This window comes from Eschrichtius robustus, chromosome 5, assembly GCF_028021215.1.
Source record: "Eschrichtius robustus isolate mEscRob2 chromosome 5, mEscRob2.pri, whole genome shotgun sequence".
Taxonomy (NCBI): Eukaryota; Metazoa; Chordata; class Mammalia; order Artiodactyla; family Eschrichtiidae; genus Eschrichtius; species Eschrichtius robustus.
In genome coordinates, this window is record NC_090828.1 from 72,850,201 (window position 1) to 72,877,224 (window position 27,024).

The following is a 27,024-nucleotide window of genomic DNA, read 5'->3' on the forward strand; positions in this document are numbered from 1 at the left end:
ACCAAGCACCATTGACCACACCCAGGAAAGAGGATCAAACAAACCAGGAAGCAAAACTATCGCTTTCACTCTGAGGGTCCCTAGCAATTAGAAAGAGCGCACAGAGCAGCTGCTGGGGACCCACCAGCCGGCGGCTTGGTGAGAACAAGGACGATGAGCTGACCCATCCACTCAGGCTGTCATCCGCACCGGGGCCTTCTCTTCCAGACGGCACGTGGGGTCAGGTAATGTGGACCCTGTGTGGCCAAATCCCAAACACAGACCTCACAATCTGGGCAGTGCAGGAGACACTCGTGCAAAGCCCCATATTTGCAGATGTTTTCTCATCTAAAACCTCCTCCTCGGGCTTCCCTGGTGGCGCAGTGGTTAAGAATCCGCCTGCCAATGCAGGGGACACGGGTTCGAGCCCTGGTCCAGGAAGATCCCACATGCCGCGGAGCAACTAAGCCCGTGAGCCACAGCTACTGAGCCTGCGCTCTAGAGCCCACGAGCCACAACTACTGAGCCTGCGCTCTAGAGCCCGCGTGCCACAACTACTGAAGCCCGCGTGCCTAGAGCCCGTGCTCCGCAACAAGAGAAGCCACCACAATGAGAAGCCCGCGCACCGCAACGAAGAATAGCCCCCGCTCGCCGCAACTAGAGAAAGCCCGTGTGCAGCAACGAAGACCCAGTGCAGCCTAAATAAATTAATTAATTAAAAATAAATAAATAAAACCTCCTCCTCAAGATTTCAAAGTATTCCTCTGACAACCACAGACCTGGAAATCAGGAGGGTTTGTGGTAGCAGACACTGGTGGACATTTTTGAAAGAACACAGGAGAAAGGTATCAGATAGAAAAACGCGGAGCAGGCAAGATTGGTTTCACTGACATGCAGCCACAGAGCGCTGCTGGGGCCTCTAAGCCTGAGAAATAGTGCTTAGCTTTCTCTTGGTTTAAATTTTTTCAAAAGTCTCTCAAACGCCTGCCTGAGTTAATTCACGCTTAATGCCTGCTGAGGGAAGATGTGACCTGCTTCTCAGGCTGCAAAGTGGTCTGAAGGTTATGCATGAGGCTTTGGAAGGGAGAGGCTGAACTATTACTCATCCTTTCATCGAGGCTGATGGGCGTCTGTAGTTTCTCTTACATGCTTCTTTAGCCTGCAACCTAGCAGATTCTCAAGGGGGAAGGGAGGGAGGTGGTTACTGAAACTCAGGACTCGTCATCTCGAGACAAAACAAACTGCTCACACAGAGCCCTCCGATGGAGCCCTTCTCTGCTTCTCTGGACTTTCTCTTCCAGAAAGAAAACTCAACTCTAATATTAAAGATTGGAGATTCTTATTTGAGCTACGTGAGGGCTGTCACTGTACTGCTACTAGCACTGGCCCTCATCATCACCACCAGCTCCTCTCATTACTGCCACTGCAAGGTCGGCACTTTAGACAGCTTCTCACAGAGCTGCTCTATTTGTCCTGAAGCCACGAAACCACCTGGGTGCCCTGTTAGGAAAGGAGAGTCTTGGACTCACCCTAGACCTAATGAATCAGAATTTCTAGGCTCAACTGCCCCAGGGGTTCTGATCATTGGGAACATTTGGCCAAGATTATCTCATCTCATTTAGTCTTCACTGCAATCCTAGAAAAACTTTTTTACCTCCTTTGACAAGGAGGCAAAGTTACCTGCCCAAAGTTGATAACCAGGCAACGGAAGGCAGGGATTCGGACCTTCTGGCTAAGCACAAAGAAAGTCACGTGCTAACCTGCCCAGCTGTCCTGCTGCCTGCAACACAATAGGAAGTGGTAGAAGCTTTCCTTTTATCAAATTACAGAGCAGCCCGTACTGTGGTACAGAGAAATGGGTGGGGGAAAGACTCCAGAAGGAATTAAGGCCAGTATTTACATCCACACATGTGTACCCCAAGCATAATCCAATCCCGTCTAGGGGTCCTGCGCTCTCGCTGAACCCCGGGTCATGCCACCTCTTCTCCCGCCGGGACCCCCATGGCCCACATCACCACAACTAGCAACTGTAAGCCCCACGCGTGTGCATGATGGCAACCATGGGTTGGGGGGTGAGCACCTGTGATACCCACCAGGAAACTCTGAGGCTTTTCCTAAATAAGTATGAGTTAGCTGATGCACTCTACACACTACCATTTGGCTTGTTAGGAAATAAGTGAGAAGCATTTGGAAATAAATCTCTGCAGGAGACACTGAAGTCATATATACTATGTATACACACAGGACACAGCCTGGAAATGCATATTAAACACCTCTCTGGTTACATCTATTAAACAACAACTGCTAACAAAGTCTTACATTTCTAATACCAATTCAGTCGAATGGAAAATTTCAAAGCAGTGTTATTTATATTAATCTGACAAGTATCCAACTCAGATGTACTCGCCCCAGGCTTCCTTCCTCCACTACAGCTCAACACACACCCGCACACCCTCGGAAACTGTGACTTGTTAGCTGGTATTCAGTATTTTAAGCAGGCTCCATGGGGACTGAGTCCTACTCTCCTTCCAGAAGGCAGGCCAGAGCCTTCCTTGCTGAGCACCTTTGATTCACCTGAACATGGGGCTGGAAGTTCCCGCTCTGCTCACTCTGCACGGGTCACAGGAAGACCAGATTGGTTAGGACATGAGAAAACTCAGCAAAGCAGAAACCACTACCTTATTTGGGTATTTCTAGCTGACATTCATCACATGCACAGAAACTGCTGGTAAATCCAAAATGATTCAAATTGCACTTGCTTCCAGAAAAGTTTTACTAGCCATTTGGGAAGTTTTAAAAGCTCTTAACTTCAAATGCCTTGTGATAAAATAACAATAGGACTAGATGCATCCCAAGTCATTCTTAAGACAACTAGGCCAAAATGCGGGCTAAAACGTCAGGAAGCTACTTGGCTCCAACTACAAGCAGTGGAACCATAATTACCTGTTTCTCCCCACAGTGTGTCGGTGCCATTGATGTCTATTTCATGTTCCTTTTCCAGTCCCAGCAAGCACTGGACCACCTGTCAGAAGTGGCAAGGTGATTTAATGAGTTCTCAAAGCCATACGTGCTTATTGTATCCTATGTATCCAAGGAGAGAGTGTGTTGTTTTTTAACCATGATTATCTTATGCTGCACAAGGAGAGAAAACATAATGAAAACGGTTTTCCAGCATAATTCATATGCTATTCACATTTTCGCTTTGAGAAGGAAAAGAACAAAAGACAGTGAATTTCGGCAACATTGTTCAGGATTACTAGGTACTCAGAATTCTAATGAATTCCAACATGACCCAAATATGCCAGCCTAATCAACAAGGGACAGGGGAGATCATACACAGTGCAGTTGCTGCATAAATCGCCAGAAGATGGTGAATCTCTTTTTTCACAAGGAAGGAAAACAAGGTGATGTACATACCTTTTCAGTAAAATAAAACAGTGCTGTTCCAAATTTCTCTACTGACAACATTATTCCTTTCCCTCTGTCAAAGAGCAGGCTGGGTCACAGGTGTGGAGGCAGGGGTGCTGGCCCGTGGGGAAACAGAAGTATCTGAGCCCCGAACCAGAGCCCACATCCACCCCGTTCGTGGGCAGTGACCAGAGAGCTTGCCGAAGCCATTTTCCAGTCTCTCAATCCACTCCCAGTAAAGGGCCCTACATCCTAGTCCTGAAAACCCGTGAATGTTACCTTACATGGCAGGAGGGGAATGTGCGGATGTGACTACGAATCTTGAAATGGGACGATTATCCTGAATTATCCGGGTGTATATTTGATCTACACTTGATAAGAACACAGCTGTTTATAAGAGGGACAGGAGCAACCGAGGTCAGAGGAAGGAGAGGTCAGGAGACAGGAGCCTCAGTTAGAGTGGCACACTCTGAAGACAGAGGCAGGGTCACACGCCAAGGAATGAAGGTGGCTTCTAGAAGCTGGAGAAAATAGAGAGACTCTCCTCTGGAGCCGCCGCCAGAAGGAACACTGGCTTCCTGACCCAACTTAATTTCAGCCTCTGACCTCCAGAACAGGTTGTTTTAAGACACTAAAGTCTGTGGACACTTGTTACAACAGCATGAGGAAACTAATACACCCTTCAAAGTCTTTTGGTGAACAAATCCTGTCCTTTTCCATGAAACAGTTACTGGATGTACTGCAGTTGCTTTTCCGCAGCTCCTTGCAGCCGGCTTTAAAACGAGCTGAGGCCAAGGTCACGTCCATTGTGGCTTCCCTGTGCTCCCTGAGATGATTTTGCACATTCTGAACCCACACAGATTTAGGGAACAGTTTAAAGAGGAAAAACATCTACATTGAAATAAGTGTACTTAACGCGCTCTCTCTGAATCTATGTATATGGGTATTTAAAAGTATTTATTTACATTTTTATTTTAAAGGAATTATAATAAACCCACCACATGGTAACATTTAACACATTTTTATGAAATGTGTATTTTTTCATTTTTATGAAATGAGTATTTTCTCCCAAGCCAAAACATATAGATAAGTTGACTTGACTGGCATCGTTTCACATTTTTGTAAATCTCTTTTATGTCTGTATTAAGAAAAGACAGCTGCGTTTTCTTATATGCTTCTGCATTCAACTTATTGCAATATATTGTGTTGGCTGAAGTAGTGTGTATGTATATTTTTGATGTTTTAAATGCCAACAATAAGCTAGCAGTGTGTGCGTGTATCTGCTCTAGTGTTTTAAATGCTAAAAGTCAGCCAGCTGGCTTTGCAACCAAATTCACGTTTTAGTCATTGTGGGGAAGAATCTTACCAAACATTGGCAACTCTATAACTGCTTGAAGATACGTAATACAGCGTGAGAAATACACGGAGAGAGAGGGTAAAATATTATTAAATTCACAGACACACGGGTCAGGAGATGCCAATGAAATCTTCAAATCGAGGAATACTGACACCTACCAGAAGTTAAGTGCTCAGTGTAACTACGGCATGAAGTTTTCCTTCAGTGCAGGAACCGCGAATGATAAGCACTCTTTCACGCTACCAGAGCACTGAAGTTCTATTTTTAAAAAGCCTTCAAATACTCAAGAACTAGTTTATAATTAGGATTCCATGTGATTACTGTTAAAAGATCACAAGGACAAAAGAATGAATCAGAGGGGAAAAAGGTAGACAGCAGAGCTAGAGGGTAAAAATAGAACAAGGAAGGAAGAGGGGAAGAAACAAGGAAGAGCAGAGAATGCACACCGCAGAGGGGCTCCACGTGCGAGCCGCCGGCCCCCACAGGGCCAGCACCTGAGACGGTGGGCACTCCCCTGCGTTTTCACTCACACGATAGGCTTGATAACAACAGAAGATCTTTACACGTGGTGAAACCCTCATTTTCTTTCATTCCTTTGGTGCATCACAAGCTAGCAACTCAGAAGAAGGCGGATGCAGAACGCCCGACCCACTGGGCTACACGGGGCTCCCAGTTTCCCAGGAAGGGCCATGGCAGCCCCACTCACCGAGCTGTGGCCCATGCTGGCGGCCGCTGTCAGTGCCTGCTGCAGGGCCTGGCTCTTCCTCAGCACGCCTGGCTGGGGTGGGCCCACGGACCACTCACAGGTCAGCAGGTAGCGGAGAATGTCGCCGTGGCCCCTCAGTGCGCTGTGGACCAGCGCGCACTGGCCTTTCTTATCCAAGTGGTCCACCTGGGCGGGGGGTGGGGAGGGGAGGAGCAGAGGAAGGTCACGGTTTAGCATCACTTTGTCACAGTGCCCCACACATGCTCTGCACAAACCCCATCCCACTGCAGATGTAAGGGGATAATGTCCCAGTATGTCTCTCCGCAGAGTCTCCATCTGAATTACTCTGTTGTAATTAATGCACTGTTCCAGGCCTCGAGTTCCCTCTGTACAACTAGTGATCACAAGACATCCTCCTCGCAAATGACTCAGAGCTCCAAGTTCTCTGGGAAGCAGATAAGAGGACAGACCCAAACCTATACTCCCCAACCTTGGTAACTTGGGCGGAGTATTCTAAATCTGCTGTGACAAGCTATGACTTGGGAAGTAGAGCAGTTCTTTGCTTACTGAGACAGGAAAGCCAGCGAAAGGAAGGGATCTGGAAAACCCAGCTCTGAATGAGGAAGAGCAGGAAGGGACCCCAAGCGGCATTTTATTGGGGAAGGCAGGTGACCCAGGACGCGTCAGCATGCCAAGTGTGGTCGCAAAGCCAGGAAGGCCGGCTAGCCACAACTGGGGAGTACCCAAGTGCTGCATACCCCCTAGTGGGGCAAGAGGCAGCAGACAACACATCATTCCCTGTCTAAGCCTGGAAACATTGGGCTGGAAGAGGATTCAGGGTCCAGCCCTGCTTGCAAAATTCTGAGGATGCTCTACACCTCGACCCAGAGGCTTTCCAAGAGCCACTACACAAGCCATCCCCTCCTACAGAGCCTTCAGCTAGCCTCCGGATAAGGCCCAGCCACGATTCGGAAGTGGAAATGGAGGTGTGGTGATGAGCAGTAATGAACCCACTGGGAAGGCTTAACAGCAACATTTTCCTTCTTCCACGAGCTAAGGGTGACCTGTCCCAAATGCTTTATTTTTGAGAGAAAAAACCAAGAAGACTCCCATAGTTACTATAAGCCTAATGTCTTCTCGTTGAACTTTAAGGATCCTAACTATAAAGAAGAAAGACAAATATCAGTGATTTACTTCTACTGTTGTTCAAAAGTACCTTCTCCCTTCCCCAATGAAGTGCTTATAATAAACCTAAACAGAGTTTACTGTGAACTTGGCACTGTTCTCACTTAATCTCTTAACATTGATAGTCCTCGAGTAACCCGTTAAAAACATAGTTACTTCGCATTGTTAATATATTGATTTACTTATGCTCACACAACAGCCCTGTGGTAGGTCCTGTTGTTATACCCATTTTACAGATGAGAAGCCTGAGGCACACAGGCTCAACAACTTGCCCAACGTCCCAGCTGGCAGCTGGAGAAATAAGGATTTGGGGCCTTCTAGTGTTCCTGCAACCATATGCTTAAGCACATGCCTTCCAAGACCCACAGAACTCATTTTATTTATTTATTTATTTATTTTAAAAAAGACATGAAACGGAATAAGAAGAAAGGAGAAAAAAAATCAAACATTTATATCTTTTCAACCAATCCAGTGCTGTGTTAAATTCTGTGATAAGTTCCAGGGCAACACCCGCAGGCTTTTGAAAGGATGGCCTTACTCAGGCTGCTGGTGGTCAGGAGCCTCCCCGTGGGCAGGATTAAGCAGAGTAAGGGCTTCGAACAAAACACACGGCCCCTCTCTTTCTCGGAGGTGACACACACACCCACGTCAGGCTACATCACACAGTGTCTGGAGCCTGTAGCTCCACCTTTTCTGTTTATGTGGTGATTTCTGTTCACTGCAACTTGACAAAGCAGAGACCAAAGGGAGCTTGGCCCAGAAAATGAGAATTCTACAAGCAATGGAAGACCCCTCCCACCTTCGCCCCTGCCTCCCCCGCTGGAGAAGGCTGCTGCTTACCCTCGCCCCCTTCTTGGCCAGCAGACACACCAGCTTCGTGTGGCCGGCAGCGGCCGCGTAGCAGAGGGCAGTCATGCCGTTCTCCGACGTGCCGTCCAGGCAGGCGCCAAATTCCAGGAGCAGAGTGACCACCTCCTCGTGGCCGAGGTGAGACTGGACGCACAGGATCGGGGCGTTATTTAACACTTCGGTCCTGTAGTTCACGTTGGCCCCTCCCAAAATTAGGAGACGGCTCACCTGTTGGAGAATGTCCCCCAACAAGATTAATTTCTCACATAGATGTCAGTCACAACGACATCTGTGGAGAAGGGTGGTATTCTTGATCCAGTGGTTCTCAAACCTGAGTGTGCACCAGTATGACCTGCACATGCACTGAAAATGGACATTCTTGCCGGTGGGAATGTAAAATGGCACAGCTGCCACAGAAAACAGTGTGGAGGTTTCTTAAGATCCAGCAATCCCGCTCTGGGTACATATCCAAAGGAAATGAAATCAGGATGTTGGTATCTGCACTGCTGTGTTACAGAAGCACTATTCACAATAGCCAAGAGATGCAGGTGAACTAAAAGGTCAACAGATGAATGGAAAAAAGTGGTATGTAAATACATACAGTGGAAAATCACTCAGCCTTTAAAAGGAAGGAAATCCTGTTACATGCCACAGCACAGATGAACCTTGAGAACATGAGGCTAAGTGAACTAAGCCAGCCACAAAGAGACAAATACTATATGATTCCACTTATACGAGGGACATAAAGTAGTCAAATTCATAGAGACAGAAAGTAAAATGGTGGCTGCCAGGGGCTGGGAAAGGGGGGAAACGAGAATTGTTTAATAGGTATGGAGATTTAGTTTTATCCTGGAGACCTACTGTACAATAATGTGAAAATATTTAACGCTACTGAATTCTGTCCTTAAAAATAGTTAAGATGGTACATTTTATTTTATGTTTTTTTTAATCACAGTTAAAAATTTAGAAATTCACATTCTCTGGCATCAGACCTCTGTATTCAGTAGGCCTGGGGTAGGGCCTGAGAATGTGCCTTTTTAATGAATTCCCCCCAGGTGATACTGATGCTGTTGGTCTGGGGACCACACTTTTTTTTTTTTTTTAATTAATTTAATTTATTTATTTTTGGCTGCATTGGGTCGTCATTGCTGGGAAGGGGCTTTCTCTAGTTGCGGCGAGCAGGGGCTACTCTTCGTTGCGGTGCGCGTGTTTCTCATTACGGTAGCTTCTCTTGTTGCGGAGCACAGGCTCAGTAGTTGTGGCTCACGGGCTTAGTTGCTCCGCGGCATGTGGGATCTTCCCGGACCAGGGCTCAAACCCGTGTCCCCTGCGTTGGCAGGCAGATTCCTAACCACTGCACCACCAGCAAAGTCCCTGGGGACCACACTTTGAAAACCACTGTTTGATCCAAATAAAAACAGAAAATTCATTTTGGGGGGCAATGAAATAATCATCACAGGATTAAATAATTAACAGTGAGATAATAAAGCCAAAAGTGAACGCAAATACTCTCTTTTCTTTACAAGGAATTGTACCTTCAAGAAAAAGCAGAACACGTGAAAATGTTCACATGCTTGGGGTTGTCAGCAGAACAAGACTCATAGAAAGTCATCGGCTTTTTCTACTACTTACTACATCCACCACCCACTTAACTCCTTGGATCCAGATATCAAGGGAAGTCTGTTATCTGTAGGTTTTAAAATAAAATCACAGGATACCTTATGCAAATTTTAGCTATACTAATATCTTCTTCAAATCTCCAGGTCATTGGAAAAATGACACTCCTTTAAACACCTATTAAGATGCCCACTGCGTTTCTTCTAACAGTTCCCTTCAATGGTCCCGGATCGACATCAATCACTCCCGACAGACCCTGGCCACTTCCGGGCTGCCCATTAGGTGTAAAAACCACACAGACTGGGTCTCTTATTTGACCGGAGACACATGGGATCATTAAAAGATACAGAAAGATGACAAAACACACAAAATTCAAGGTATTTCAATGACATGGTGTCCACAAGAGTAGCTGACAGAATATTTACAGAGTGATAGAAATTATTATTCTGGTGGCGACACCACACCTCAGAAGAGTGAGACAGCATACAGACAGGTTAGAACCCAAAGTGTAAAACCTGAAGCGGTCTGGGTCGCCACTGAAGCTTGAACCCCGGGTGACCCAGCCCTTCAGCTCCTTCTCTGACCTCCTCTCCTAGCACCCTTACCCTCACTTCCCTGCACCGTGACCATGCTGGGTCTAATGCTTGTCCTATAACAATGGCAAGCAGGCCCTGGCCTCCTGGTCTTTTCCTCTTTCTTGTATAGTTCCCTCTGCCAGGAATAAATACCCTTTCTATAGCTACAGATGACAAAGGATCACTTCCTATGGGTCCCTGCTTCAATGCCAGGACACCAGGGAGAAGTCCCCCCATCCTATACAGAATGCTCCCAGCCCTCCCCATGCACACGCCCCCCCCCCCCCCAACACACACACACAGGCCGACCCCATGCATGGCCATCTACTCTGCACATACCATTTCCCGGCTCAGCCCATGGCATAAGATACTGGTTCTAAGACACAGAAGTTCACAGAAAAGAGAGGTAAACAAAGCCCCTTTATGGGTGAGGATGGCCCACGAGTCAGTTCCTTCCTGCCATTAGGACCATCACTTACATTTAAGGAAGGACCGCTTGAAGTTAGGGGGAGGGATAAATTAGGAGTTTGGGATTAACACATATGCACTACCATATATAAAATAATCAACAAGGTCCTACTGTATAGCACAGGGAACAACACTCAGTATTTTGTAATAACCTATAAGGGAGAAGAATCTAAAAAATTATTTATATATATATATATATATAACTGAATCACTTTGCTGTACACCTGAAACTAACACAACATTGTAAATCAACCATACTTCAGTTAAAAAAAAAAGGAAGGAAGGACGGCTTGTACCCAAGTGACCAGCACCTGCCTCGTCATTCACCCCATCAGGGGGACCATCTTTCAACCCCACCTGGGTCAGCACCAACCCAGCCTCCTGCAACAAACCAGCACGTGAGGATGGAAGGGCAGAAAAAACAGGGAGGAGAAACCAGGAGCGCTGTCCCTGCCCCAACAGTGCCATGCGACGCTCAACCTCGGGCAAACTCATCCCTGCCAAGCTTGCTCTACCACCCTACGTAGGTTTGCTCTTAAAAACAGCACAGACTCAAATAGGATGTGAAAGCATTTTAAAAGTGTAAGTGCTCAACAAAAGTAAGGGCTTTTGAGAAAATTATTTTCCTTTGAGTAACCGCCAACAGTATAGCAGGAATAAGACAGTGTTGCTGACGCAGGTGGGGATTTTATCAAGGCCTAGGAAATCAGTTCTTAGGCAAGAGGAATTACAGAAGAACCCTAGCAGCTTTTTCAAAGCACACATAGCATCACTGAGGGGCACATCGGACTCTGGTCACGGAAGGACAGGCAGGAATTGTTTCTAAATTCCCAGGGTGACTTTGACAGCCAGTTACCCTCTCTCTCCCCTCTCCCGCCAATCCCATTCCCTCTTCAGATTCATGAGCCTAAGAGAAAAAGATGATGAATTAAATAGTCTGAGTTCCCAATCAGCCCCTTAACTAACTTGCTGTGTGATTTTCAGAAAATTACTCAACCTCTCCGTGATTCAAGCGCCTCCTAAGAAAATGACAGCACACCACCCCATGTTTCTACTGGACAGAAACTCTTTCCTAAGAATGCTGGAAGGTGTTGTTTCAGTGCTGTCTTCCTGAATACTTTATAAGAAAAGTCTTATGGAAGGTATGTGCTTAGGGGCAGAGCTTTCCTAAAGGTATTTGTTATCAGTTCTCTATCTGCTTCTTCGGAAAGACATTTAGTTTGTTGGTGCAACACTGCGGGTATTTTTACCACTTACCCCCCAATCAGTCTGTGGATCTACCCCGAACCCATGTTTCTTAACCTCGCTGCACAGTGAAATCACCTGGGAGCTTGCAAGTTTCCAAAGCCTCAGCCCCACCCTTGGAGATTCTGACTTGGCTAGGGCCCGGGGCTCCCGAGTGGTTCCAGCTGGCAGCCATGGCTGTAAACGTGTCAGGTGCAGAGCGCACCTGCGGAAGGAGCGTGGGCTTGGCGGCAGGCATCCTTCCCCCCTGTGGGATCTGCGTCACCCTATCACTGCCCTCACCCTCAGTTTCCTCACCTGAAAGGTGGAGATAAAAACAGTTTCACCTCCTTGGGTTGTTGTGAAGATTAAAAAGGAACGTGCCACACACACAAAGCACTTAGCCCAGCCCTCAGCATCCTGTAAGTGCTAAATAAATATTACTTGCTCTTGTTACAATCACCTTTGATGGAATCTTTAGAAGAGACAAGGGCCCTAGTCCCCTGACCCCTGGAAGGCACAGGAGGGCGCTCTGCCCCAGGAACCTGGCGACCCGGAGGGTCTGGCCCCCCTGGGCTGCTCACCAGCACAGAGCAGCAGGGAGACCTCATGCTTATTTGAGGGCAGAGGTGGACCCATTAATGCCTCATGACGGGCAGCTCCCCTTCACCACCACCAACCTGCACACTCACAAGTTCTCAGGTGCTTACACTAGAATCTCAGTTTCCAGAAAGAAGGTGAAATACAAATAAAAATGACTCACTTGACCATATAATAAATGCCAAGTATTTTCCCAAGAGCTTTAACATCTCAATGAGGTTTCCCATCACTCTGTGATGCAGGTTCTTTTGTTACCTTCATTTTACAGGTGAGAAAACTGAGGCTCAGAGCAGATAAGCCGCCAATTAGCCCTGGGCACAATGCTAATTAGTATCACAGAGCAGTCCAGCAGCCGAAGCAGCAGCTCTGGCTAAGATTTACTCCGCCTTCGAGGAAGGGGTTTTAAATGGTTCTTCCTGTACATTTTCTCCCAATCACATGGAAATGGTCTGGTCATCAGCACCATGAAGCTCTCCCTGGATAACACCTGGAAATGGCAATATTACCTACATACTTCTGGATTTGATGAATTACAAGAAAATAAAAAAGGGGCTGGGGGGGGTAGGCAAAAATGATGTGATCCTGAGGAACAGAAGGGGCACTGTCCAGCAGGGTCGTAAAGTGGGAAGCTCAGTTTTCTCATTAAGTATGTTGGAGGTTCTCATCAATACAACCGGTGTAAATGTGTGCTGCCTAGTAGTTATGCAGAGTACGACTGGATCCTCTGAGCCAGGGAAGTTAGGCCAAAGTCCACACCTAGCTCCTGTCTCCTCCCCCGCAGCCCCAGCTCCAGCTGAGAGAAGAACCACAACCTTAATTCTCTTGAGCGCACAGCCTTCGGGAGCCTGTGGCTGGCACCCGGTCCCATGGGACTATGTGAGCAAAACAACCAGCTGGACGGGAGCCTGCAGGCACTGGCGGCAAGCACCCCAGTGGGCCAGCCAGGGCCTGGGCTGGCATGAGCCTGGCCTGGCAATGGGAGGTCACATTGTTAGAAATCACAGGCATGCCACCAAAATTAAAATTCATCTACCAAGTAATCATTCGGGAGCAAGTCGCTGTAATGGACCAAAGTAGCAAACTGCAATTATTGCTCAAAATGACATCCCTTCCTGTAATGACAACATTTAATACTCTCTAAAAAAATTCCTTAATTGCATGCATAATTTTAAATTACTGTAATTTGTTCACGATTCTGTGAAACCCCCCCCCCTTTTTTTTTCTTGAAAGATAAAAGAAAACAGAAGGATAATGGAATGCCTTAAAATTCGGTAACCAAGTTATACAATTTGGGGGATAGCGTAGAGGTAGGTGACACTGGAGTTCTATATAAAACAAAGTAAAGACGAATAATTCTTAAACTTGCAAATATGTTAAAGAGGAAAGTTTATAATCCCAGGAGGGTCAAGCTCATTACATTATTACACTGTACCTCTTAATTTACTGTCTTAAAAACTCGTATTCAACAGAGTTATGACGTTTCCCATTTACTTTTCTCCACATTAAAGTAACTTTTGGGCCCATAATTCATTCAAATGGTGAAAGCAGATACTGCCATTTTAATTTTTCTTTCTTTCTTCCTTGCCATCATTACAGAATTTTATTAATTATGGAGAAGCCAAAAGATATACTTTTAACTGAAGTGAAAGATGAAACAGTGTTATTACAGTAAACTCAATTCCAATTTCTATAAAAAGTAAAACAAACATTCTAAATACAATTCCTTCATCACGTGAAGTCTACGCTCGGCGTGTTCTCTACCTTTTGCAGAGTAACGCTATCTAGAAAGGAAGTGCGAGCTTCCCTGGTGGCGCAGTGGTTGAGAATCTGACTGCCAATGCAGGGGACACGGGTTCGAGTCCTGGTCTGGGAAGATCCCACATGCCGCGGAGCAACTAAGCCCGTGAGCCACAGCTACTGAGCCTGCGCGTCTGGAGCCTGTGCTCCGCAACAAGAGAGGCCGCGATAGTGAGAGGCCCGCGCACCGTGATGAAGAGTGGCCCCCACTTGCCACAACTAGAGAAAGCCCTCGCACAGAAACGAAGACCCAACACAGCCATAAATAAATAAATTAATTAATTAAAAAAAAAAAAAAGGAAGTGCTCACTTTGACCCCGAGCAGCAGCTTAGAGCTAGTGCTCCTTCACTATAAAAGCGGCTTCCCTGTCCTCACCCCATGAAACTTGCACGTAGCTTCAGTCGGGACACAAGCCCTCAAGCCTAGCCGTCTGCAGAGTGAGTAGAAATGTCCAAAGGAGCAGGGCTGAGCACAAGGTTCCCGGGAGCGGCTCCCTGGGGCTGCTCAACTCCCAGGCACCCCACCCAGGGGTGAGCCAGGCTGAAATCCAATGGGCCCTCTGCCCATCAAGCCTGGAACCCCAACAGTGTTGAGCCCACCTGCACTTTTCTATTTGCAAAAGACCTTGTCTGAACCCACCAGGGGGTGGTGGCCTTTCTCTAACCAACACCCAAGCTCTGCACTGGGCAGCAGGGCTGTGGGTGAGCTGCCCCAGGGTCAGAGCACCGCTAGGTCCTTCCTGACACCCAGGCTCCTCCTTTCTATACACCAGCAGGCAGAGATGTAATGTACACCACAGGGACTACAGTTAATAATACTGTATTATATATTTCAAAGTTGCTAAGAGAGCAGATCTTAAGTTTTCATCGCAAGAAAAAATTTATAACCATATGTGGTGATAGCTGTTAACTAGACCTTTTGTGGTAATCATTTCACAATCCAAACGAATAACACATCGTTAGGTTGTACATCTGAGATGTAATGTTATCTGTCAATTATACTTCAGTTGAAAAAAAAAAAAAAGCGAAAGAAAATAAATACAGCCTGCCCTCTGTATCAGTAGGTTCTGCATCTGTGGATTCAACCAACAGCAGACTGAAAATATTCGAAAACAAAAATTTCCACAAAGCTCCAAAAAGCAAAACTTGAATTTTCTGTGTGCCAGCAACTATTGACATAGCCTTTACATTGTGTTAGGTATTATAAGTACTCTACAGATGATTTAAAGTATACTGGAGGGGGCGGAAAATGGGACTTTCCCAGCAGTCCAGTGGTTAACACTGCACTTCCACCGCAGGGGGTGCGGGTTCGATCTCTGGTCAAGTAACTAAGATCCCACATGTCGCAAGGCGTGGCCAAAAAAAATAAAGTATATGGGAGGACGTGCGCAGGTTATATTCAAATACTGCGCCATTTTATATATGGGACTTGAGCATCCTTGGATTTTGGTATCTGTGGGAGGTCCTGGAACTGATCCAAGGGACCACTATACACCAGGAAGGCAAGGAAGGGAGAAGAGGGAGGAGAGTTCACATCACCAGACACAGGAAATGCTCTGTAAGGCCCTGATCCCCAGACACACACCCACGGTGCAGGTGCTGAGGGTGGGACGTACTGACAGCAGGGGAGGAGAGGCACAGAAGTCCCCCGGGAGTGGCCCCCAAGTGTCCTCCACGGCACCATCTCTGGGGCATGTGGCCCCCCTTCCCAGGTGGATTTGATGAACCAAAGTGAGGAGAAGTAGAAGACAGATTCCTGGAAACTTCCAGGGCTTCCCTTGACCACACTGCGACCATGTCAGGGCACCTTTGTGCTACTAAGGAGAGAACAGGTATGACTTCTCATGGAGGTGATTGAAGGGGAGAACGTGACTCCCTGGGAAACGATGTCAGAGCTTTTGAAGGCAGCCGGGCAGGTCAGGGCCTGGGGCTGAAAGGCCTGGAGTCTAGCAGATGCGTCAAACAGGTGAGAAATCTAACATGTGAAGACACTTAGGATCTCATCTTACTTTGCTCTGGGAAAGACGGTTGTAAACTGATATAAGACAGTAATTTCCACACTCTTTGTGGGAGTTAACTCCTCTTTGTCGCCTTAACAGATACTCGGCCTCTGTGTGCTACAGATTCTTAGACTGCACTAAATGAGGAGGGAAGATCTATCCTAAAAAGCTCAGCAGAATATTGTGACATGATAGCCTCTGACCAAGAGCGAGGAAACTCTTGGCTCAGCGGCGGGCAGACCCTGATACGCTTTCCGTGGTCATGAATACACATGTGCACAAAACCTTTAGTAACAGTCTCCCTCTGTGTGCCCACCACTTTGTGTTACTCATTAGTGCTTCATTTCCTACGAACCATAAAGAGATAGTCCAGATTCGAAACCAGGACGCCTTAAAAGTCCATTTTCCCTGGATATCTGACCAGGGTTTCCTCTGACCTTTGGTTTCCTTTGTGAATTGCTTCCCTTATCTCATCCACCCTGAAACAGTCACCACATGCTCACATAGCAGCCCCTGACCACCCACATCTTCCTGCCCCAGTGAAAGCTAAACTTGTAGAGGAGAACCGGCAGTAGAGCCTTCAAGTCTGTGTGCTTCCCATCGGGAAACAGCATATTTAGTAGTAGCGTCCCAGCCTTCTCTGGCCACCAGCCAGCGTTGGGGAGAGCGGGACTGTTGGAGCAACAGCGGCCGGGGGGCAGGGGGCTCTGGCCCTCCTGGCAGAGGGTCGCTTACCTTCACATTGGGAGTGTAGAGATTCCTGAGCGAGGCCAGGGCGGCAGACAGCCCCTCGGTGCTGTACCCAATCCACAGGGCTTGCAGATGGCTTGAAGAGATTCCAGTCTTCTTGCTGAGGCCCTGGAAGCAACAGCGACAAATCAGCTTCAAGGTCTCCCTTCCCACCTGCAGTGTGGGTCTGAAAGCGGGTGTGCCCGGGAGGGCACGGGTCCCTGCTGAACGCGGGGGCAAAGGCTGTGCACACAGAAAAGGCCTGAACCTGTGAGCCTTCCCGCCCTAAAGCCAAGGGTTGAGGAACTAGCCTACATCAACTGTACGCCTGGGGAAAGGGGGGGCAGATGAGGAGAAAGTTTCTCTTTACAGAGGTTCTCCAATCAGTTAAAGGAAGAATAAATGTTAGAATATCACCATCTGGAACCCCTAATGAAGGAAGAGACCAGTCGTGGCCAATGGCATCACACCAAGCACACATGCTATGCATCCTGACACTAGAAACCTTATACAGACCTACAGAGCGTTTTGACTCTCACAGGCAGACCTCGAAGATACTGTGGGTCTGGTTCCAGACCACAGCAATAAACCGAGTCATGCAATTTTTTTGATTTCCTGGTGCACGTGAAAGTTATGTTTATGCTATACTGTAGTCTATCCAGTGTGCAATAGCATTGTCCAAAAAAATGTGCATACCTTAATTTAAAAATACTTTATTGCTAAAAAACGCTAATCATCTGAGACTTCAGTAAGTCATAGCAGTAACATCAAAGATCACTGATCACATATCACCACCACAAGTAATAATGAAAAAGTTTGAAATATTGCAAGAATTTCCAAAATGTGACACAGAGACACGAAGTAAGCAAATGCTGTTGGAAAAATGGTCCCGAAAGTCTAGCTCAATGCAGGGTTGCCACAGACCTTCAATTTGTTAAAAAAAAAAAAAAAAATTGCAAAGCACAATAAAGCAAAGTGCAATAAAACAAGGTTTACCTGTATAAAGTAATTGTGACACCCGGTGGGGCAGAGGGGGTGGGGATCAAACCTGAACCTGATTAAGCCGCTCGCTATAAATACCAAACGATAAAATATCCAGAGGAAAGAGGAACATGTTAACGTAGGACACAATCAGAAAATCCAGGTGGTATGAAATGACACAGGTCACGAAATCTGGTTCTTCAACAACTAAATAACAAGGAAGCAAAGGGAATGAATGAAGTGGAAACTTCAAGTGAAAAGAAAAGATTTAGAGAGGGAAAAAGCAAAATTTAATCACAGCAGTAGATACACACTTGAGTGAGAGCAACGATTACTTTTAGGGAAGCGGCTGGGCTGGGAATGAGGCTCACGGAGGGCTGCTGCCTGCAGTGGTGGGGGTCTCACCTTGAAAATGTGTGCCTTCAGGATGTGATGGCCGAGCTCCATGGTCTGCTGGCGGTTCAGCTTGCCCTCCTGTCTCGAGAACATGAATGCCAGGAGAGCATGCCCGTTCCTAGGACGAGAAACACACAGGTTGGTAACCAAAGACCCGAGTCCGTCTCTCTGCAGGCCCTCGGGGCGAACGTCGCCCCCTCGACCCCTGAACTGTTCCCCTGGTGCTGCAGCATCACCACACAAAACGGGTGGAAAGCTGCTTCTTCACAGAAGATGGTCACTGCTGTTTATTCCTCGAGTCATTTTACGGGCTTTCTCAGGATTCCTCTCTCTCTGTGGAGTGACTCAGAGAGAAGCCTCTGGACAGGGCAGGTCTTCGTCGATGCAACCACCCGCCCCCTGTTCATCCTCCATCACTCTCTCATCAGTTTATTTGTTGATTTACGTCTGTCACAAAAATGTAAACTCCATGTGACTAAGGGTCTCGTCTAAGTCACAGCTATAGCCACCAAACCTAGCAAATGCCCAAGACTCAGTAAGAACGCAAATACGCATTTCTTGGATGGACGGACGGACGGACAGATGTGCAAGTGGACAAATGGAGCAGAACCACCACTGGACCTGACATTCAGGCCTCCCCTCAGTACAGTCACCACTGGGGACAGACCTGGGCCAAAGGCCAAGGCCTCACAATGGAAGGGAAAGAAAAACCAGGCCATGTACAGCCAGAGCTCATGATCAGAAACACCTAGAATTCTAGGCTTGAATGGAACACAGATCCTTCCTTGTAGGGGTAAAAATGCTAAGCTGTATGAGTAGGTTTGCTGCATCTGGGCACAGGGTAGACATTCAACTGACCCCACCAATTAATCCCCCAACTAACCCTCTCGTGAAGGAGCCATCCTACCCATTTTCCCCTCTACATCTGTAGGAGTCATTCTGTCTCCTGTGGACTCCATGCCTTTGTCCGAGCCAATCTGTTTGGAAAAGATGCTAAGGGCTGCTTACTCCAAGGTCACAGCAGTGACCTCTGTGCAGGGTGAATTATTTTTATTTCTATTAACCTGACAAACGTTGAAGTGCTGTTTTGCTGAGGAAAAGCAGCTAGTTGTGGAGGAAAAGATAAACTGTGAAAAAGAAAAGCATTCTTCTAAATGTGTTTTCTAGTAGTCGCTGATCTAGAGGATTAAAAGCATTCATCATTTAAATCATATTTATCTATCCAGATGCTTGCCTGTTTCTCAAATCAAGTATAAATCATGTTACAGACGAGGAAATCAGGGCAGGTGGAAACCACGAGATTGCTTTTTATCCTGCAGGGGAAGGCATGACATTTAAGACCACACTGCCACTGAGTGTCCTGCCTCGCGTCCTGTCAGGGTCTAGAGCACGTGCCCTGTGCTCCCTCCCACACACTACCTCCCAGACCTCAAGCTTTGATTTCCCCTCTCAGAGGAGAGCCTCCCTTGCTCCCGTGGAAAACACTCTCTGCCACCTTCCACTGCTCCATGCCCTCCGTGGTCCCTATCCATGGGCTAGTTCCACATCACTCTCGTCAGGGCCACTCTCCCACCCACAGGCTCAGCCATCCTCAGTCTCCCAGTCTGCCGGCTCTGTGGCCATGCCATCTGCGTCCACCACAAGGACACGCCAAGCACTGTGGCTGGCTGGCCCTTGTGGGTGACCACCACGCAGCCCTCAGTGGCTGGGCCAAAGGCGTCCAGTGCTCTCAGCTAAGCACGTGGCTTCCCACCTCCCTGAGGAGACAATTCACCAGGCAGTCACGGGGCACCTGCACTCCTCTACATCCCATCTACCTTGACGTCCTTCTTTCCTGGCCCTGGGGTCATGTGCCCCCTTCTAAGTCTACCTGCACTTACGAGTCTGTTCATTTTCTGAAGCTTATACATATCAAGCTTTTACTACATGCCAGATGCAGAAAGTTAACTAAATTATTTCATTAACTTGTTCGACCCTGTGAATCACTACGTCTTATGACCCCCAATTTGTTTGCATGGGGAAACAGAAGCCTGGACAGGTAAATGATGTGCCCGAGATCAAACAGGTGGTAACGACTGAGCAGAATTTGACCACAGGCTGTGCAACGTGAGTGCCTGTGATGCCTTCATCAGCGTAACCCAGTTTCTCATTCATTCATTTGTGCGTTAACATCCCCCTATAGCCAGCATCATGGCTTAATAATGGGGATCCCATGAGGAACAACGCGAGGTCCTTGCCCTGAGGAGCTCTCAGCAACTGGACTGGAGACACACGTAAACAAGACGAAATCCAGCTGGAACGGCACTGTGAACGGACTCAACGGCAGCCAGAGGAGGCTAGCTGACCCCGCTCCCTTGTGCTGCCAATTTCTCCCTCTTCACTGATTGTGTTTCCCCATGCTGTCTCAATGATGCTTCCAACAACGTCCCAATCCCCTGCGTTGTTAAAAACATAAACCAATACCCCTCCCCACCCTCAAGCTACCTGAAACCTCTCGACCCTTCCACTTCCCATGCCAGGATGTTGGCTCTCTCCTCTTTCACGCCTCACAACCCAATGGAAGGAATCTCCGAAGGATCTAGGGCCCTCCTCCCACAATGAAAAGCCAATGGCTTCCCCTTCATCCTCACCTTCCTTCACTTCTTGACAGCACATACTCCCCTCACCTCCTTCCCTGAAATCCTTCTCCTTGTCCCAGAAGTCCAGAGCTCCCTTTCCTCTCACTGCACGTCCTCACTACATCCCACCGTTGCCTCTCCGTCAATGATGTCAGATCTTCAACTCCAACCTCTCCTCCAACCGTTTAGACCCCACCTGTCTCAGAACCTCACCACCAACCTGCTAAAATCCAAGGCCGCCCCTGCCTTTCTTACCCACTCTAAGAGCAACGCCATTCCTAGTTTCTGAAACTTAACACCTCAGCGTGACCTACATACAGCACCTCCTTCTTCTCGACTCTGCCCACAGGCCAAGCCAGGCCCATCTATCTCATGTCAGCAAGGCTGGCCTCCACCTCACTATCTTCCTAGAAAATGATCTGATTTGGCTAAACATGTCACAGCACACATTTCACCTGGTCATTAAGGTCTGGCTAAATAACCTGGGAGTTACAGTTTATAGCCCCAAAGCAGGTTCAAAAGATAAGAAACTCTTAGCCCAATGTTGCCTAAGAAAACACCTTATCCACAACATGAAAAGAGCAGCTAGACCTAGTGTGTCAATGTTAAGTCAACAGTCATGGAAGGAAGGGAGTGTGCAGCTCACAAGTGCGTATTCATTTCATCTCTGGCCCCGGCATCTGATCCAAGGTCCAGTCCAGCCCAAAGCAGATGGTTTAGCAGCTTGTCAGACCTCTTACCCAGGGCCGGGAGCAATTCTGACTCACAGAGGGCAGAAGCCATTCAAGACAGCAATGATGGACTTCCCCGGTGACACAGTGGTTCCCACCTGACACCTGCCAATGCAGGGGACATGGGTTCGAGCCCTGGCCTGGGAAGATCCCACATGCCGTGGAGCAACTAAGTCCGTGTGCCACAGCTACTGAGCCCACGCTCTAGAGTCTGCGAGCCACAACTACTGAAGCCCACGCACCTAGAGCCCGTGCTCCCCAACAAGAGAAGCCACCGCAATGAGAAGCCCACACACCGCAACGAAGAATAGCCCGCGCTCAGCAATGAAGACCCAACGCAGGCAAAAAAAAAAAAAAAAAGAAAGACAGCAATGATGCCGGCCAAGGCCAGGGCCAGGCAGAGGTGGTGGACATGAACACACCCTTACTGAGAGCGTTCGCACCTCGAAGTCCCCAGTCTCTCACCCTGACTGGCACCATACGCCACAGGGCAGGCAGGCTTCCCACCCGTCTCCTCCCCTGGGCGGTGAGGAGACCTGCATCCCGGCCCAGCCTTGCTGCAAAGCCTCAGTGGAACCTCTGACTCCCCAGATGCAGGTGCCCCATCGCCATCTTGTAAGTGGGGCATCTGAGCTCCGAACCTGAATCCTCCCCACCCCAGATCCCAGTCTGTTACACAGTGCAGAACACAAATACAAAACGAGGAGGCCAGATGTGATGGCTGTGCTCCCTTCTGGGCCCGCAGACACATCAGATCTCTGGGACAAGATGCCACAGGCTCAAGAGGTGGTGGGAAGTGGCAGCATCGAGGATGCGAGACAGTCCACAGACCCTCTGGTGAAGAAACTGAGCCGTGAACAGGGTCGAAGGAAGCCGGCTGTTCCCTGCAGCTAATGCCACACTCTCCCACGGGTGACCCCTGTGCGAGGGGGCAGGGATCTAGAAGAGAATCACCAGAGAAATATGGCCCGGGCACTGCCGAGCTTCTCTTTCGTCCACATGTACTGAGGAGTCCTAAAATCCTAGCAATTAAAGGAAGGAAGCTTTTGTTTAGCAGCAGAGAGAATTTTCCATCACCCTTCCTGAATTATTCATGCTGTACTGTCTTTCTGTTAAAGAGCACAACTAGGGCTTCCCTGGTGGCGCAGTGGTTAAGAATCCGCCTGCCAGTGCAGGGGACACAGGTTTGAGCCCTGGTCCAGGAAGGTCCCACATGCCACGGAGCAACTAAGCCCGTGAGCCACAACTACTGAGCCTGCGCTCTGGAGCCCGTGCTCCGCAACAAGAGAAGCCACTGCAATGAAGAGTAGCCCCCGCTCTCCGCAACTAGAGAAAGCCCGCCTGCAGCAACAAAGACCCAACACAGCCAAATATAAAATAAATAAATTTAAAAAAAAAAAAAAAAAGAGCACAACTAGTGTTTGGAATCCCTTCCCCAGTCACACATCAGACTCCCTGCACAGAGCTGCCCGTCGTACCTGGGTTCACACAGGAAGGCCGTGTTCTCGCCATCTGCCCTCCACACAAGCCACTCCCTGAAGGACGGGTGGCAGAACATGCGGGTTTTGTCTCGCCTCTTAATGAGGAAGCAGGAGAGGGCATCCATCCTCTGCTGAAAGTCCTCCCAGCCCTGCTCCCCTTGGATGTGGCCGGCGTTAATCGCCTGGAAGATCTGCTCGTCTGTCATGGGGTGGAGGGATGCGAGGGCCACGTTTAAAATGGGCAGCGCTCTCTCGAAGGCGGACTGGGTCATGAACTTCATGTTGCACTGCAGCAGGTAGAGCTCGGACAGCGACACGGGCACCACCTTGTAGCTGGCGCTCTTGATGACCAGGTGTCCCCTCTGGAAGAGGTCCAAGGTGAGTTTGAGGTACAGGTAGGAGCCGAGGCTCCGCAGCACCAGGTGGCTGCTCACTTTCCCGATGAGGGTGGCGTCGGCCTTGCCGTTCAGAGAGATGTTGCCGAGGATGTCCTGGCTGCTGTGGACCCTGTGCTGGACGTAGGCGTGCAGGTCGCTGTGGATGTCCTTGTTGTCTGGGAAGTCGTCTAAGGACAGCTTGATGAACGGCAGCTTGCTGACGATTTCCTGCAAAAGAATGAGACGCGCAGTGCCACTCCACAGAGAGTTCCTTTTTCACGTCAGCTGCATTTCAAACCAGACCCACTGGTTTCCTTTCAAGGAGGATTTTCACGGATTACAGAGACTCTTTGTTTTGTATTAAAACATGTAATAGGATAAATTGAAGATAAAAAGCTTATGTGAAAGAAATTCCTGATGCGAGATCAAATCAGAAAAGGCTTTCCTGAGGTCCTTATCCGGGGACGCAGAGCCAAGTGAGATGGAAGAGCCTCGAGCAGACAGCGGCGGTCTGGCTGCACCAGCCAAGGGGCAGTGAGACCCCCAGGTGACCTGATACCCATCATCTTTACACTGTGCAACTGATTATAATAACAAGGACAGACACGAACCAACACTATACATCTAAGACCATGGTCAGACAAGAGGCATCCTTCGCTGTGCATTAGATACTGGGGCTGCATAACCCAACCCGACATCTGCAACTGCCCCCAGATGCTAACGGAGCCTCTGAAAACTTACACAGCTCACATGTAAAACACAGGACTCCTGCTGCTGTGCTGCTGACTGCCAGATCCTGCTCACTGGGTGAAAAATGACTGAAAAGTGTATGAATCACATGTCCGTGAAAACAAACACCAAGTTCGAATGAGGTCTAATTCTACTTTTAATGAGGAAGGAAAGAACCCAAATGCTATTTTAAAATAAATATCATCCTAAAAGGGAAAAAAATCAGAATCTAATGTCTCGTGTCTTTACTAAAAATGGATAGGAGGGAAGGAGTCAATGGCTGTTACGATATAATTTTAGGGTTTAAATGAGGGGACAAATGAGGAATAGAATTTTAAAAAAACACACACACTCTTCATCTCGCTGCAAGCGTTACCTCATACCTAAGTTTTATGAAAAACTAGACTTTTATTTGGAATAGGCCTTAAAAATATTTCTCCTTCACCCCTCCCTTTTCCCTTCATTAAAACAAACAAACAAACAAACAAACCCAAAAAACAAAGTCCCACTGCAAACCCATAAAAATAACTACAAGCAGGAATAACTTTAAACTCTGGTAGACCTGTTAGCCAGGCACCTCAAAGAGCCCCCCAAACTGAGTTATGGTGAACCAGGACGAGACACTTCTATTTTAGAAGCACAAGTACAGCTTGGTGATAATAAGGAACTCACTTGACATCTTGATAAATGTGCCTTGGGGGTAAAAAGGTCAGAGTTTTGCCTGTTTAGAGCTCTGTGCACTAATATTTCAAAGCTCTAATACAGTTTTCAATTCAGCAGCTAAATGGTTTACAACAGTTTAAGCTGTTAGTATTAATCTAAAATTGTAATTGTAAAAACTGTAAAATTGGGGTTTGGGGTCTTGAAAAGACATTTGAGAACTATTTTTTACCTGAAAATTTGCTCTTACAGTCACAATCAACTTCAACCAGGCAGGGAATTTAGAAATAATCTTGACAATAAATGAAGAAAGTGTATCTCCATAATCAGGTTTATGAAACTCAGCTTCATTTAAACCATCTATCAAAATAATGTATTCTTCTTCAGGAATTTTCTGCTCTAAAGGAGAAAATAATTTTTTTTAATTAGGAAATTATACATTTCTATAAGATAGCACCACCCAGTGTATTTTAATGCACAATTTAAAGTGTTAGGGAAAACTAAAAAGGTTTACATGTGGCAGAAGAAATGGTTTTCACAGAAGCATATTTTCTATTAAATTTGTAATGAAAACCAGAGCGCAGAGCCAAAAGAAAACCAATTCTCACCACACAGTTTTCAGAAACATACTGTATTACACACATTAGCAGAATCTCACCCATGTATATGATACACTTAGCTCTTCAAAAACTCCTGTCACTGCGGTGAGCTACAGCAAAGATAACCAACACGGACCGAGATGAAACCTGCCAAAGACTCTAGGTTTCCCCCACCCCACCCCCACTAGAGCTCCCTGGATGGATTCTGGCGAGGAAATCTGACCCGCAAAGGGCAAAGCATCCTGTCCGAGGCACACAGCCAATGGAGGCGAGAACTCTGCTTTACAGACTCCTCCAAGCCCGAATCTAGTTTTCTGTCCATTAGTGCCAACTTTCTGCCCAGGGATGAGGAGCAATGAAGACATATCTGTTTCAATTCCCTCTCTCTGGCACCATCTGGCAGAAGTGCTATGTACGCAGGTAAACTAGCTCAAAAGGTGAAGAGCAAGGGGGCAGGGAAGATGGAAAGTCAAAGGCCCATAATATCACTAACGCCCCTACTGTGGAGAAGATTCAGGGGCAAAAAAATCAAACGGACACTTCTAGAAACAGCTTTAGGTTCAACTGAGCAGAGGCCCCTGGAAAAACATGCTGGCAAGTTCCCCAAACAATCAACTTACACCCCTCCGCCTTAGGAGTGCAAAATATGCAGGCAGCGGTTTCTAGAGAGCAAGTCATCTAAATAACCTATGGTTACAAATTAGCTACTTTGGAAATGTTCAACTGTGGAGTTAATTCTCACTAGAGATATAAAATTTAAAACAAGACCATCTGGAGTGGAGCAAGGAGGAGCCCTGGGGAGACGGCTCTGAGGAAGGGGAGGAGAGATGTACTCACATCCTCCCTGGGCCCACTTCACTCGTACCCCAGAGTCAAGTGGACGCCCACCCCGCTTCTCAGGACTGTCCTGGGGAGAGGGAGGACACGGGTGGCTGCTGGGAGGTACCGTTTCGCAGGCTTGCGAGTGGCTCCAGCACACCCCTCTTGAAAGCGGCCACCGGGTCCTGCACACAGGACCTGAGGCTCAGCATGCTCTGGAGCTGGGGCTCCCTTATCAGCAGGTCTCGGTAGGCGGCCAGCTGATGGGACCGGCAGAGCAGAGCGGCGATGCTATGCACGAACTCGGGCACCAGGCACGTGTAGGTGTTGTCGGCCTGGCAGTAGTGGTAGGCCACGACCTGCAGAAGAAGCGGAGTCGTCAGCAACGCCCCATCCTCCTCACACGGCACCTTGCAGGCTCTCCATCAGGGATGCAATTTTTCCGTTCTCCGAGATAACAAGAAAACGTTGCTTCTATTCCCCAAGACTGAGTCGTTATTTAGCTTAATTGATTCAGTTACCCCTTGACTTTGGAAGGAATTCTGAAGTTTGGCAAATCTTAGGCCGACTTTTACTTGCAGCCACAAGTCCGTCTTGACTGGCACTAAGATCGGCACAAGTTACTCTGTATTGAATATAAACTAATAAAAGTCATTCATAAGACTTAAAGCCTACCCTGGCTTGAAACAATTCCAAGCAATCCCGACGTTCTCGACATCCACAAGTACCATATTCACTACATTTCTGTTTTCAAAAACAGCAGCATCTCCTTGAGGAGCTCATTTGCGGCTCCCAAAAAGCAGATAAAATTGGTGGCAATGAAAGCCAGGCTCTCAAGTCACAGCTGCTTCCTCTCCCTGGCAGGAGGGCCGTCTCCAGCGACACCATGGAGAAGTTCAACAGCAACGCTGTTTGAAGGATCAACATCAGACACTACCAGATTCCTGCCTATCTTGTGAAGGGACACACAGGAGGAGGGAGGGTCCTGCCCAAGCACTGAGAGGATCCTTTTTGTTGGGATGGATTTGGATTTGAAGTGGCAACAGGCTATTCATGAGAGAGACCCCCAGGAAAGTGCCAAATGCGGCACTGTCTTGAGAGGAGAGGCACACTGCCGATAAATGAAAAATCTGAGACCT

At 47.7% G+C, this 27,024-nt stretch overlaps 1 protein-coding gene across 4 annotated transcripts in view; it reads right to left on the reverse strand.

Moving 5' to 3' along the window:
• Positions 1 to 27,024, reverse strand: part of TANC1 (tetratricopeptide repeat, ankyrin repeat and coiled-coil containing 1) — a 239,046-nt gene that overhangs the window by 26,489 nt on the left and 185,533 nt on the right. For all 4 annotated transcript variants that reach the window (XM_068545059.1, XM_068545060.1, XM_068545061.1 and 1 more), the window contains 8 exons: positions 26,013 to 26,244; positions 24,700 to 24,866; positions 22,699 to 23,306; positions 17,881 to 17,989; positions 16,501 to 16,623; positions 7,476 to 7,712; positions 5,451 to 5,636; positions 2,923 to 3,001 (listed from right to left, as the gene is read on the reverse strand). In XM_068545059.1, the coding sequence (XP_068401160.1) occupies positions 2,923 to 3,001; positions 5,451 to 5,636; positions 7,476 to 7,712; positions 16,501 to 16,623; positions 17,881 to 17,989; positions 22,699 to 23,306; positions 24,700 to 24,866; positions 26,013 to 26,244 (1,741 nt within the window). The remainder of the gene's footprint in view (positions 1 to 2,922; positions 3,002 to 5,450; positions 5,637 to 7,475; positions 7,713 to 16,500; positions 16,624 to 17,880; positions 17,990 to 22,698; positions 23,307 to 24,699; positions 24,867 to 26,012; positions 26,245 to 27,024) is intronic.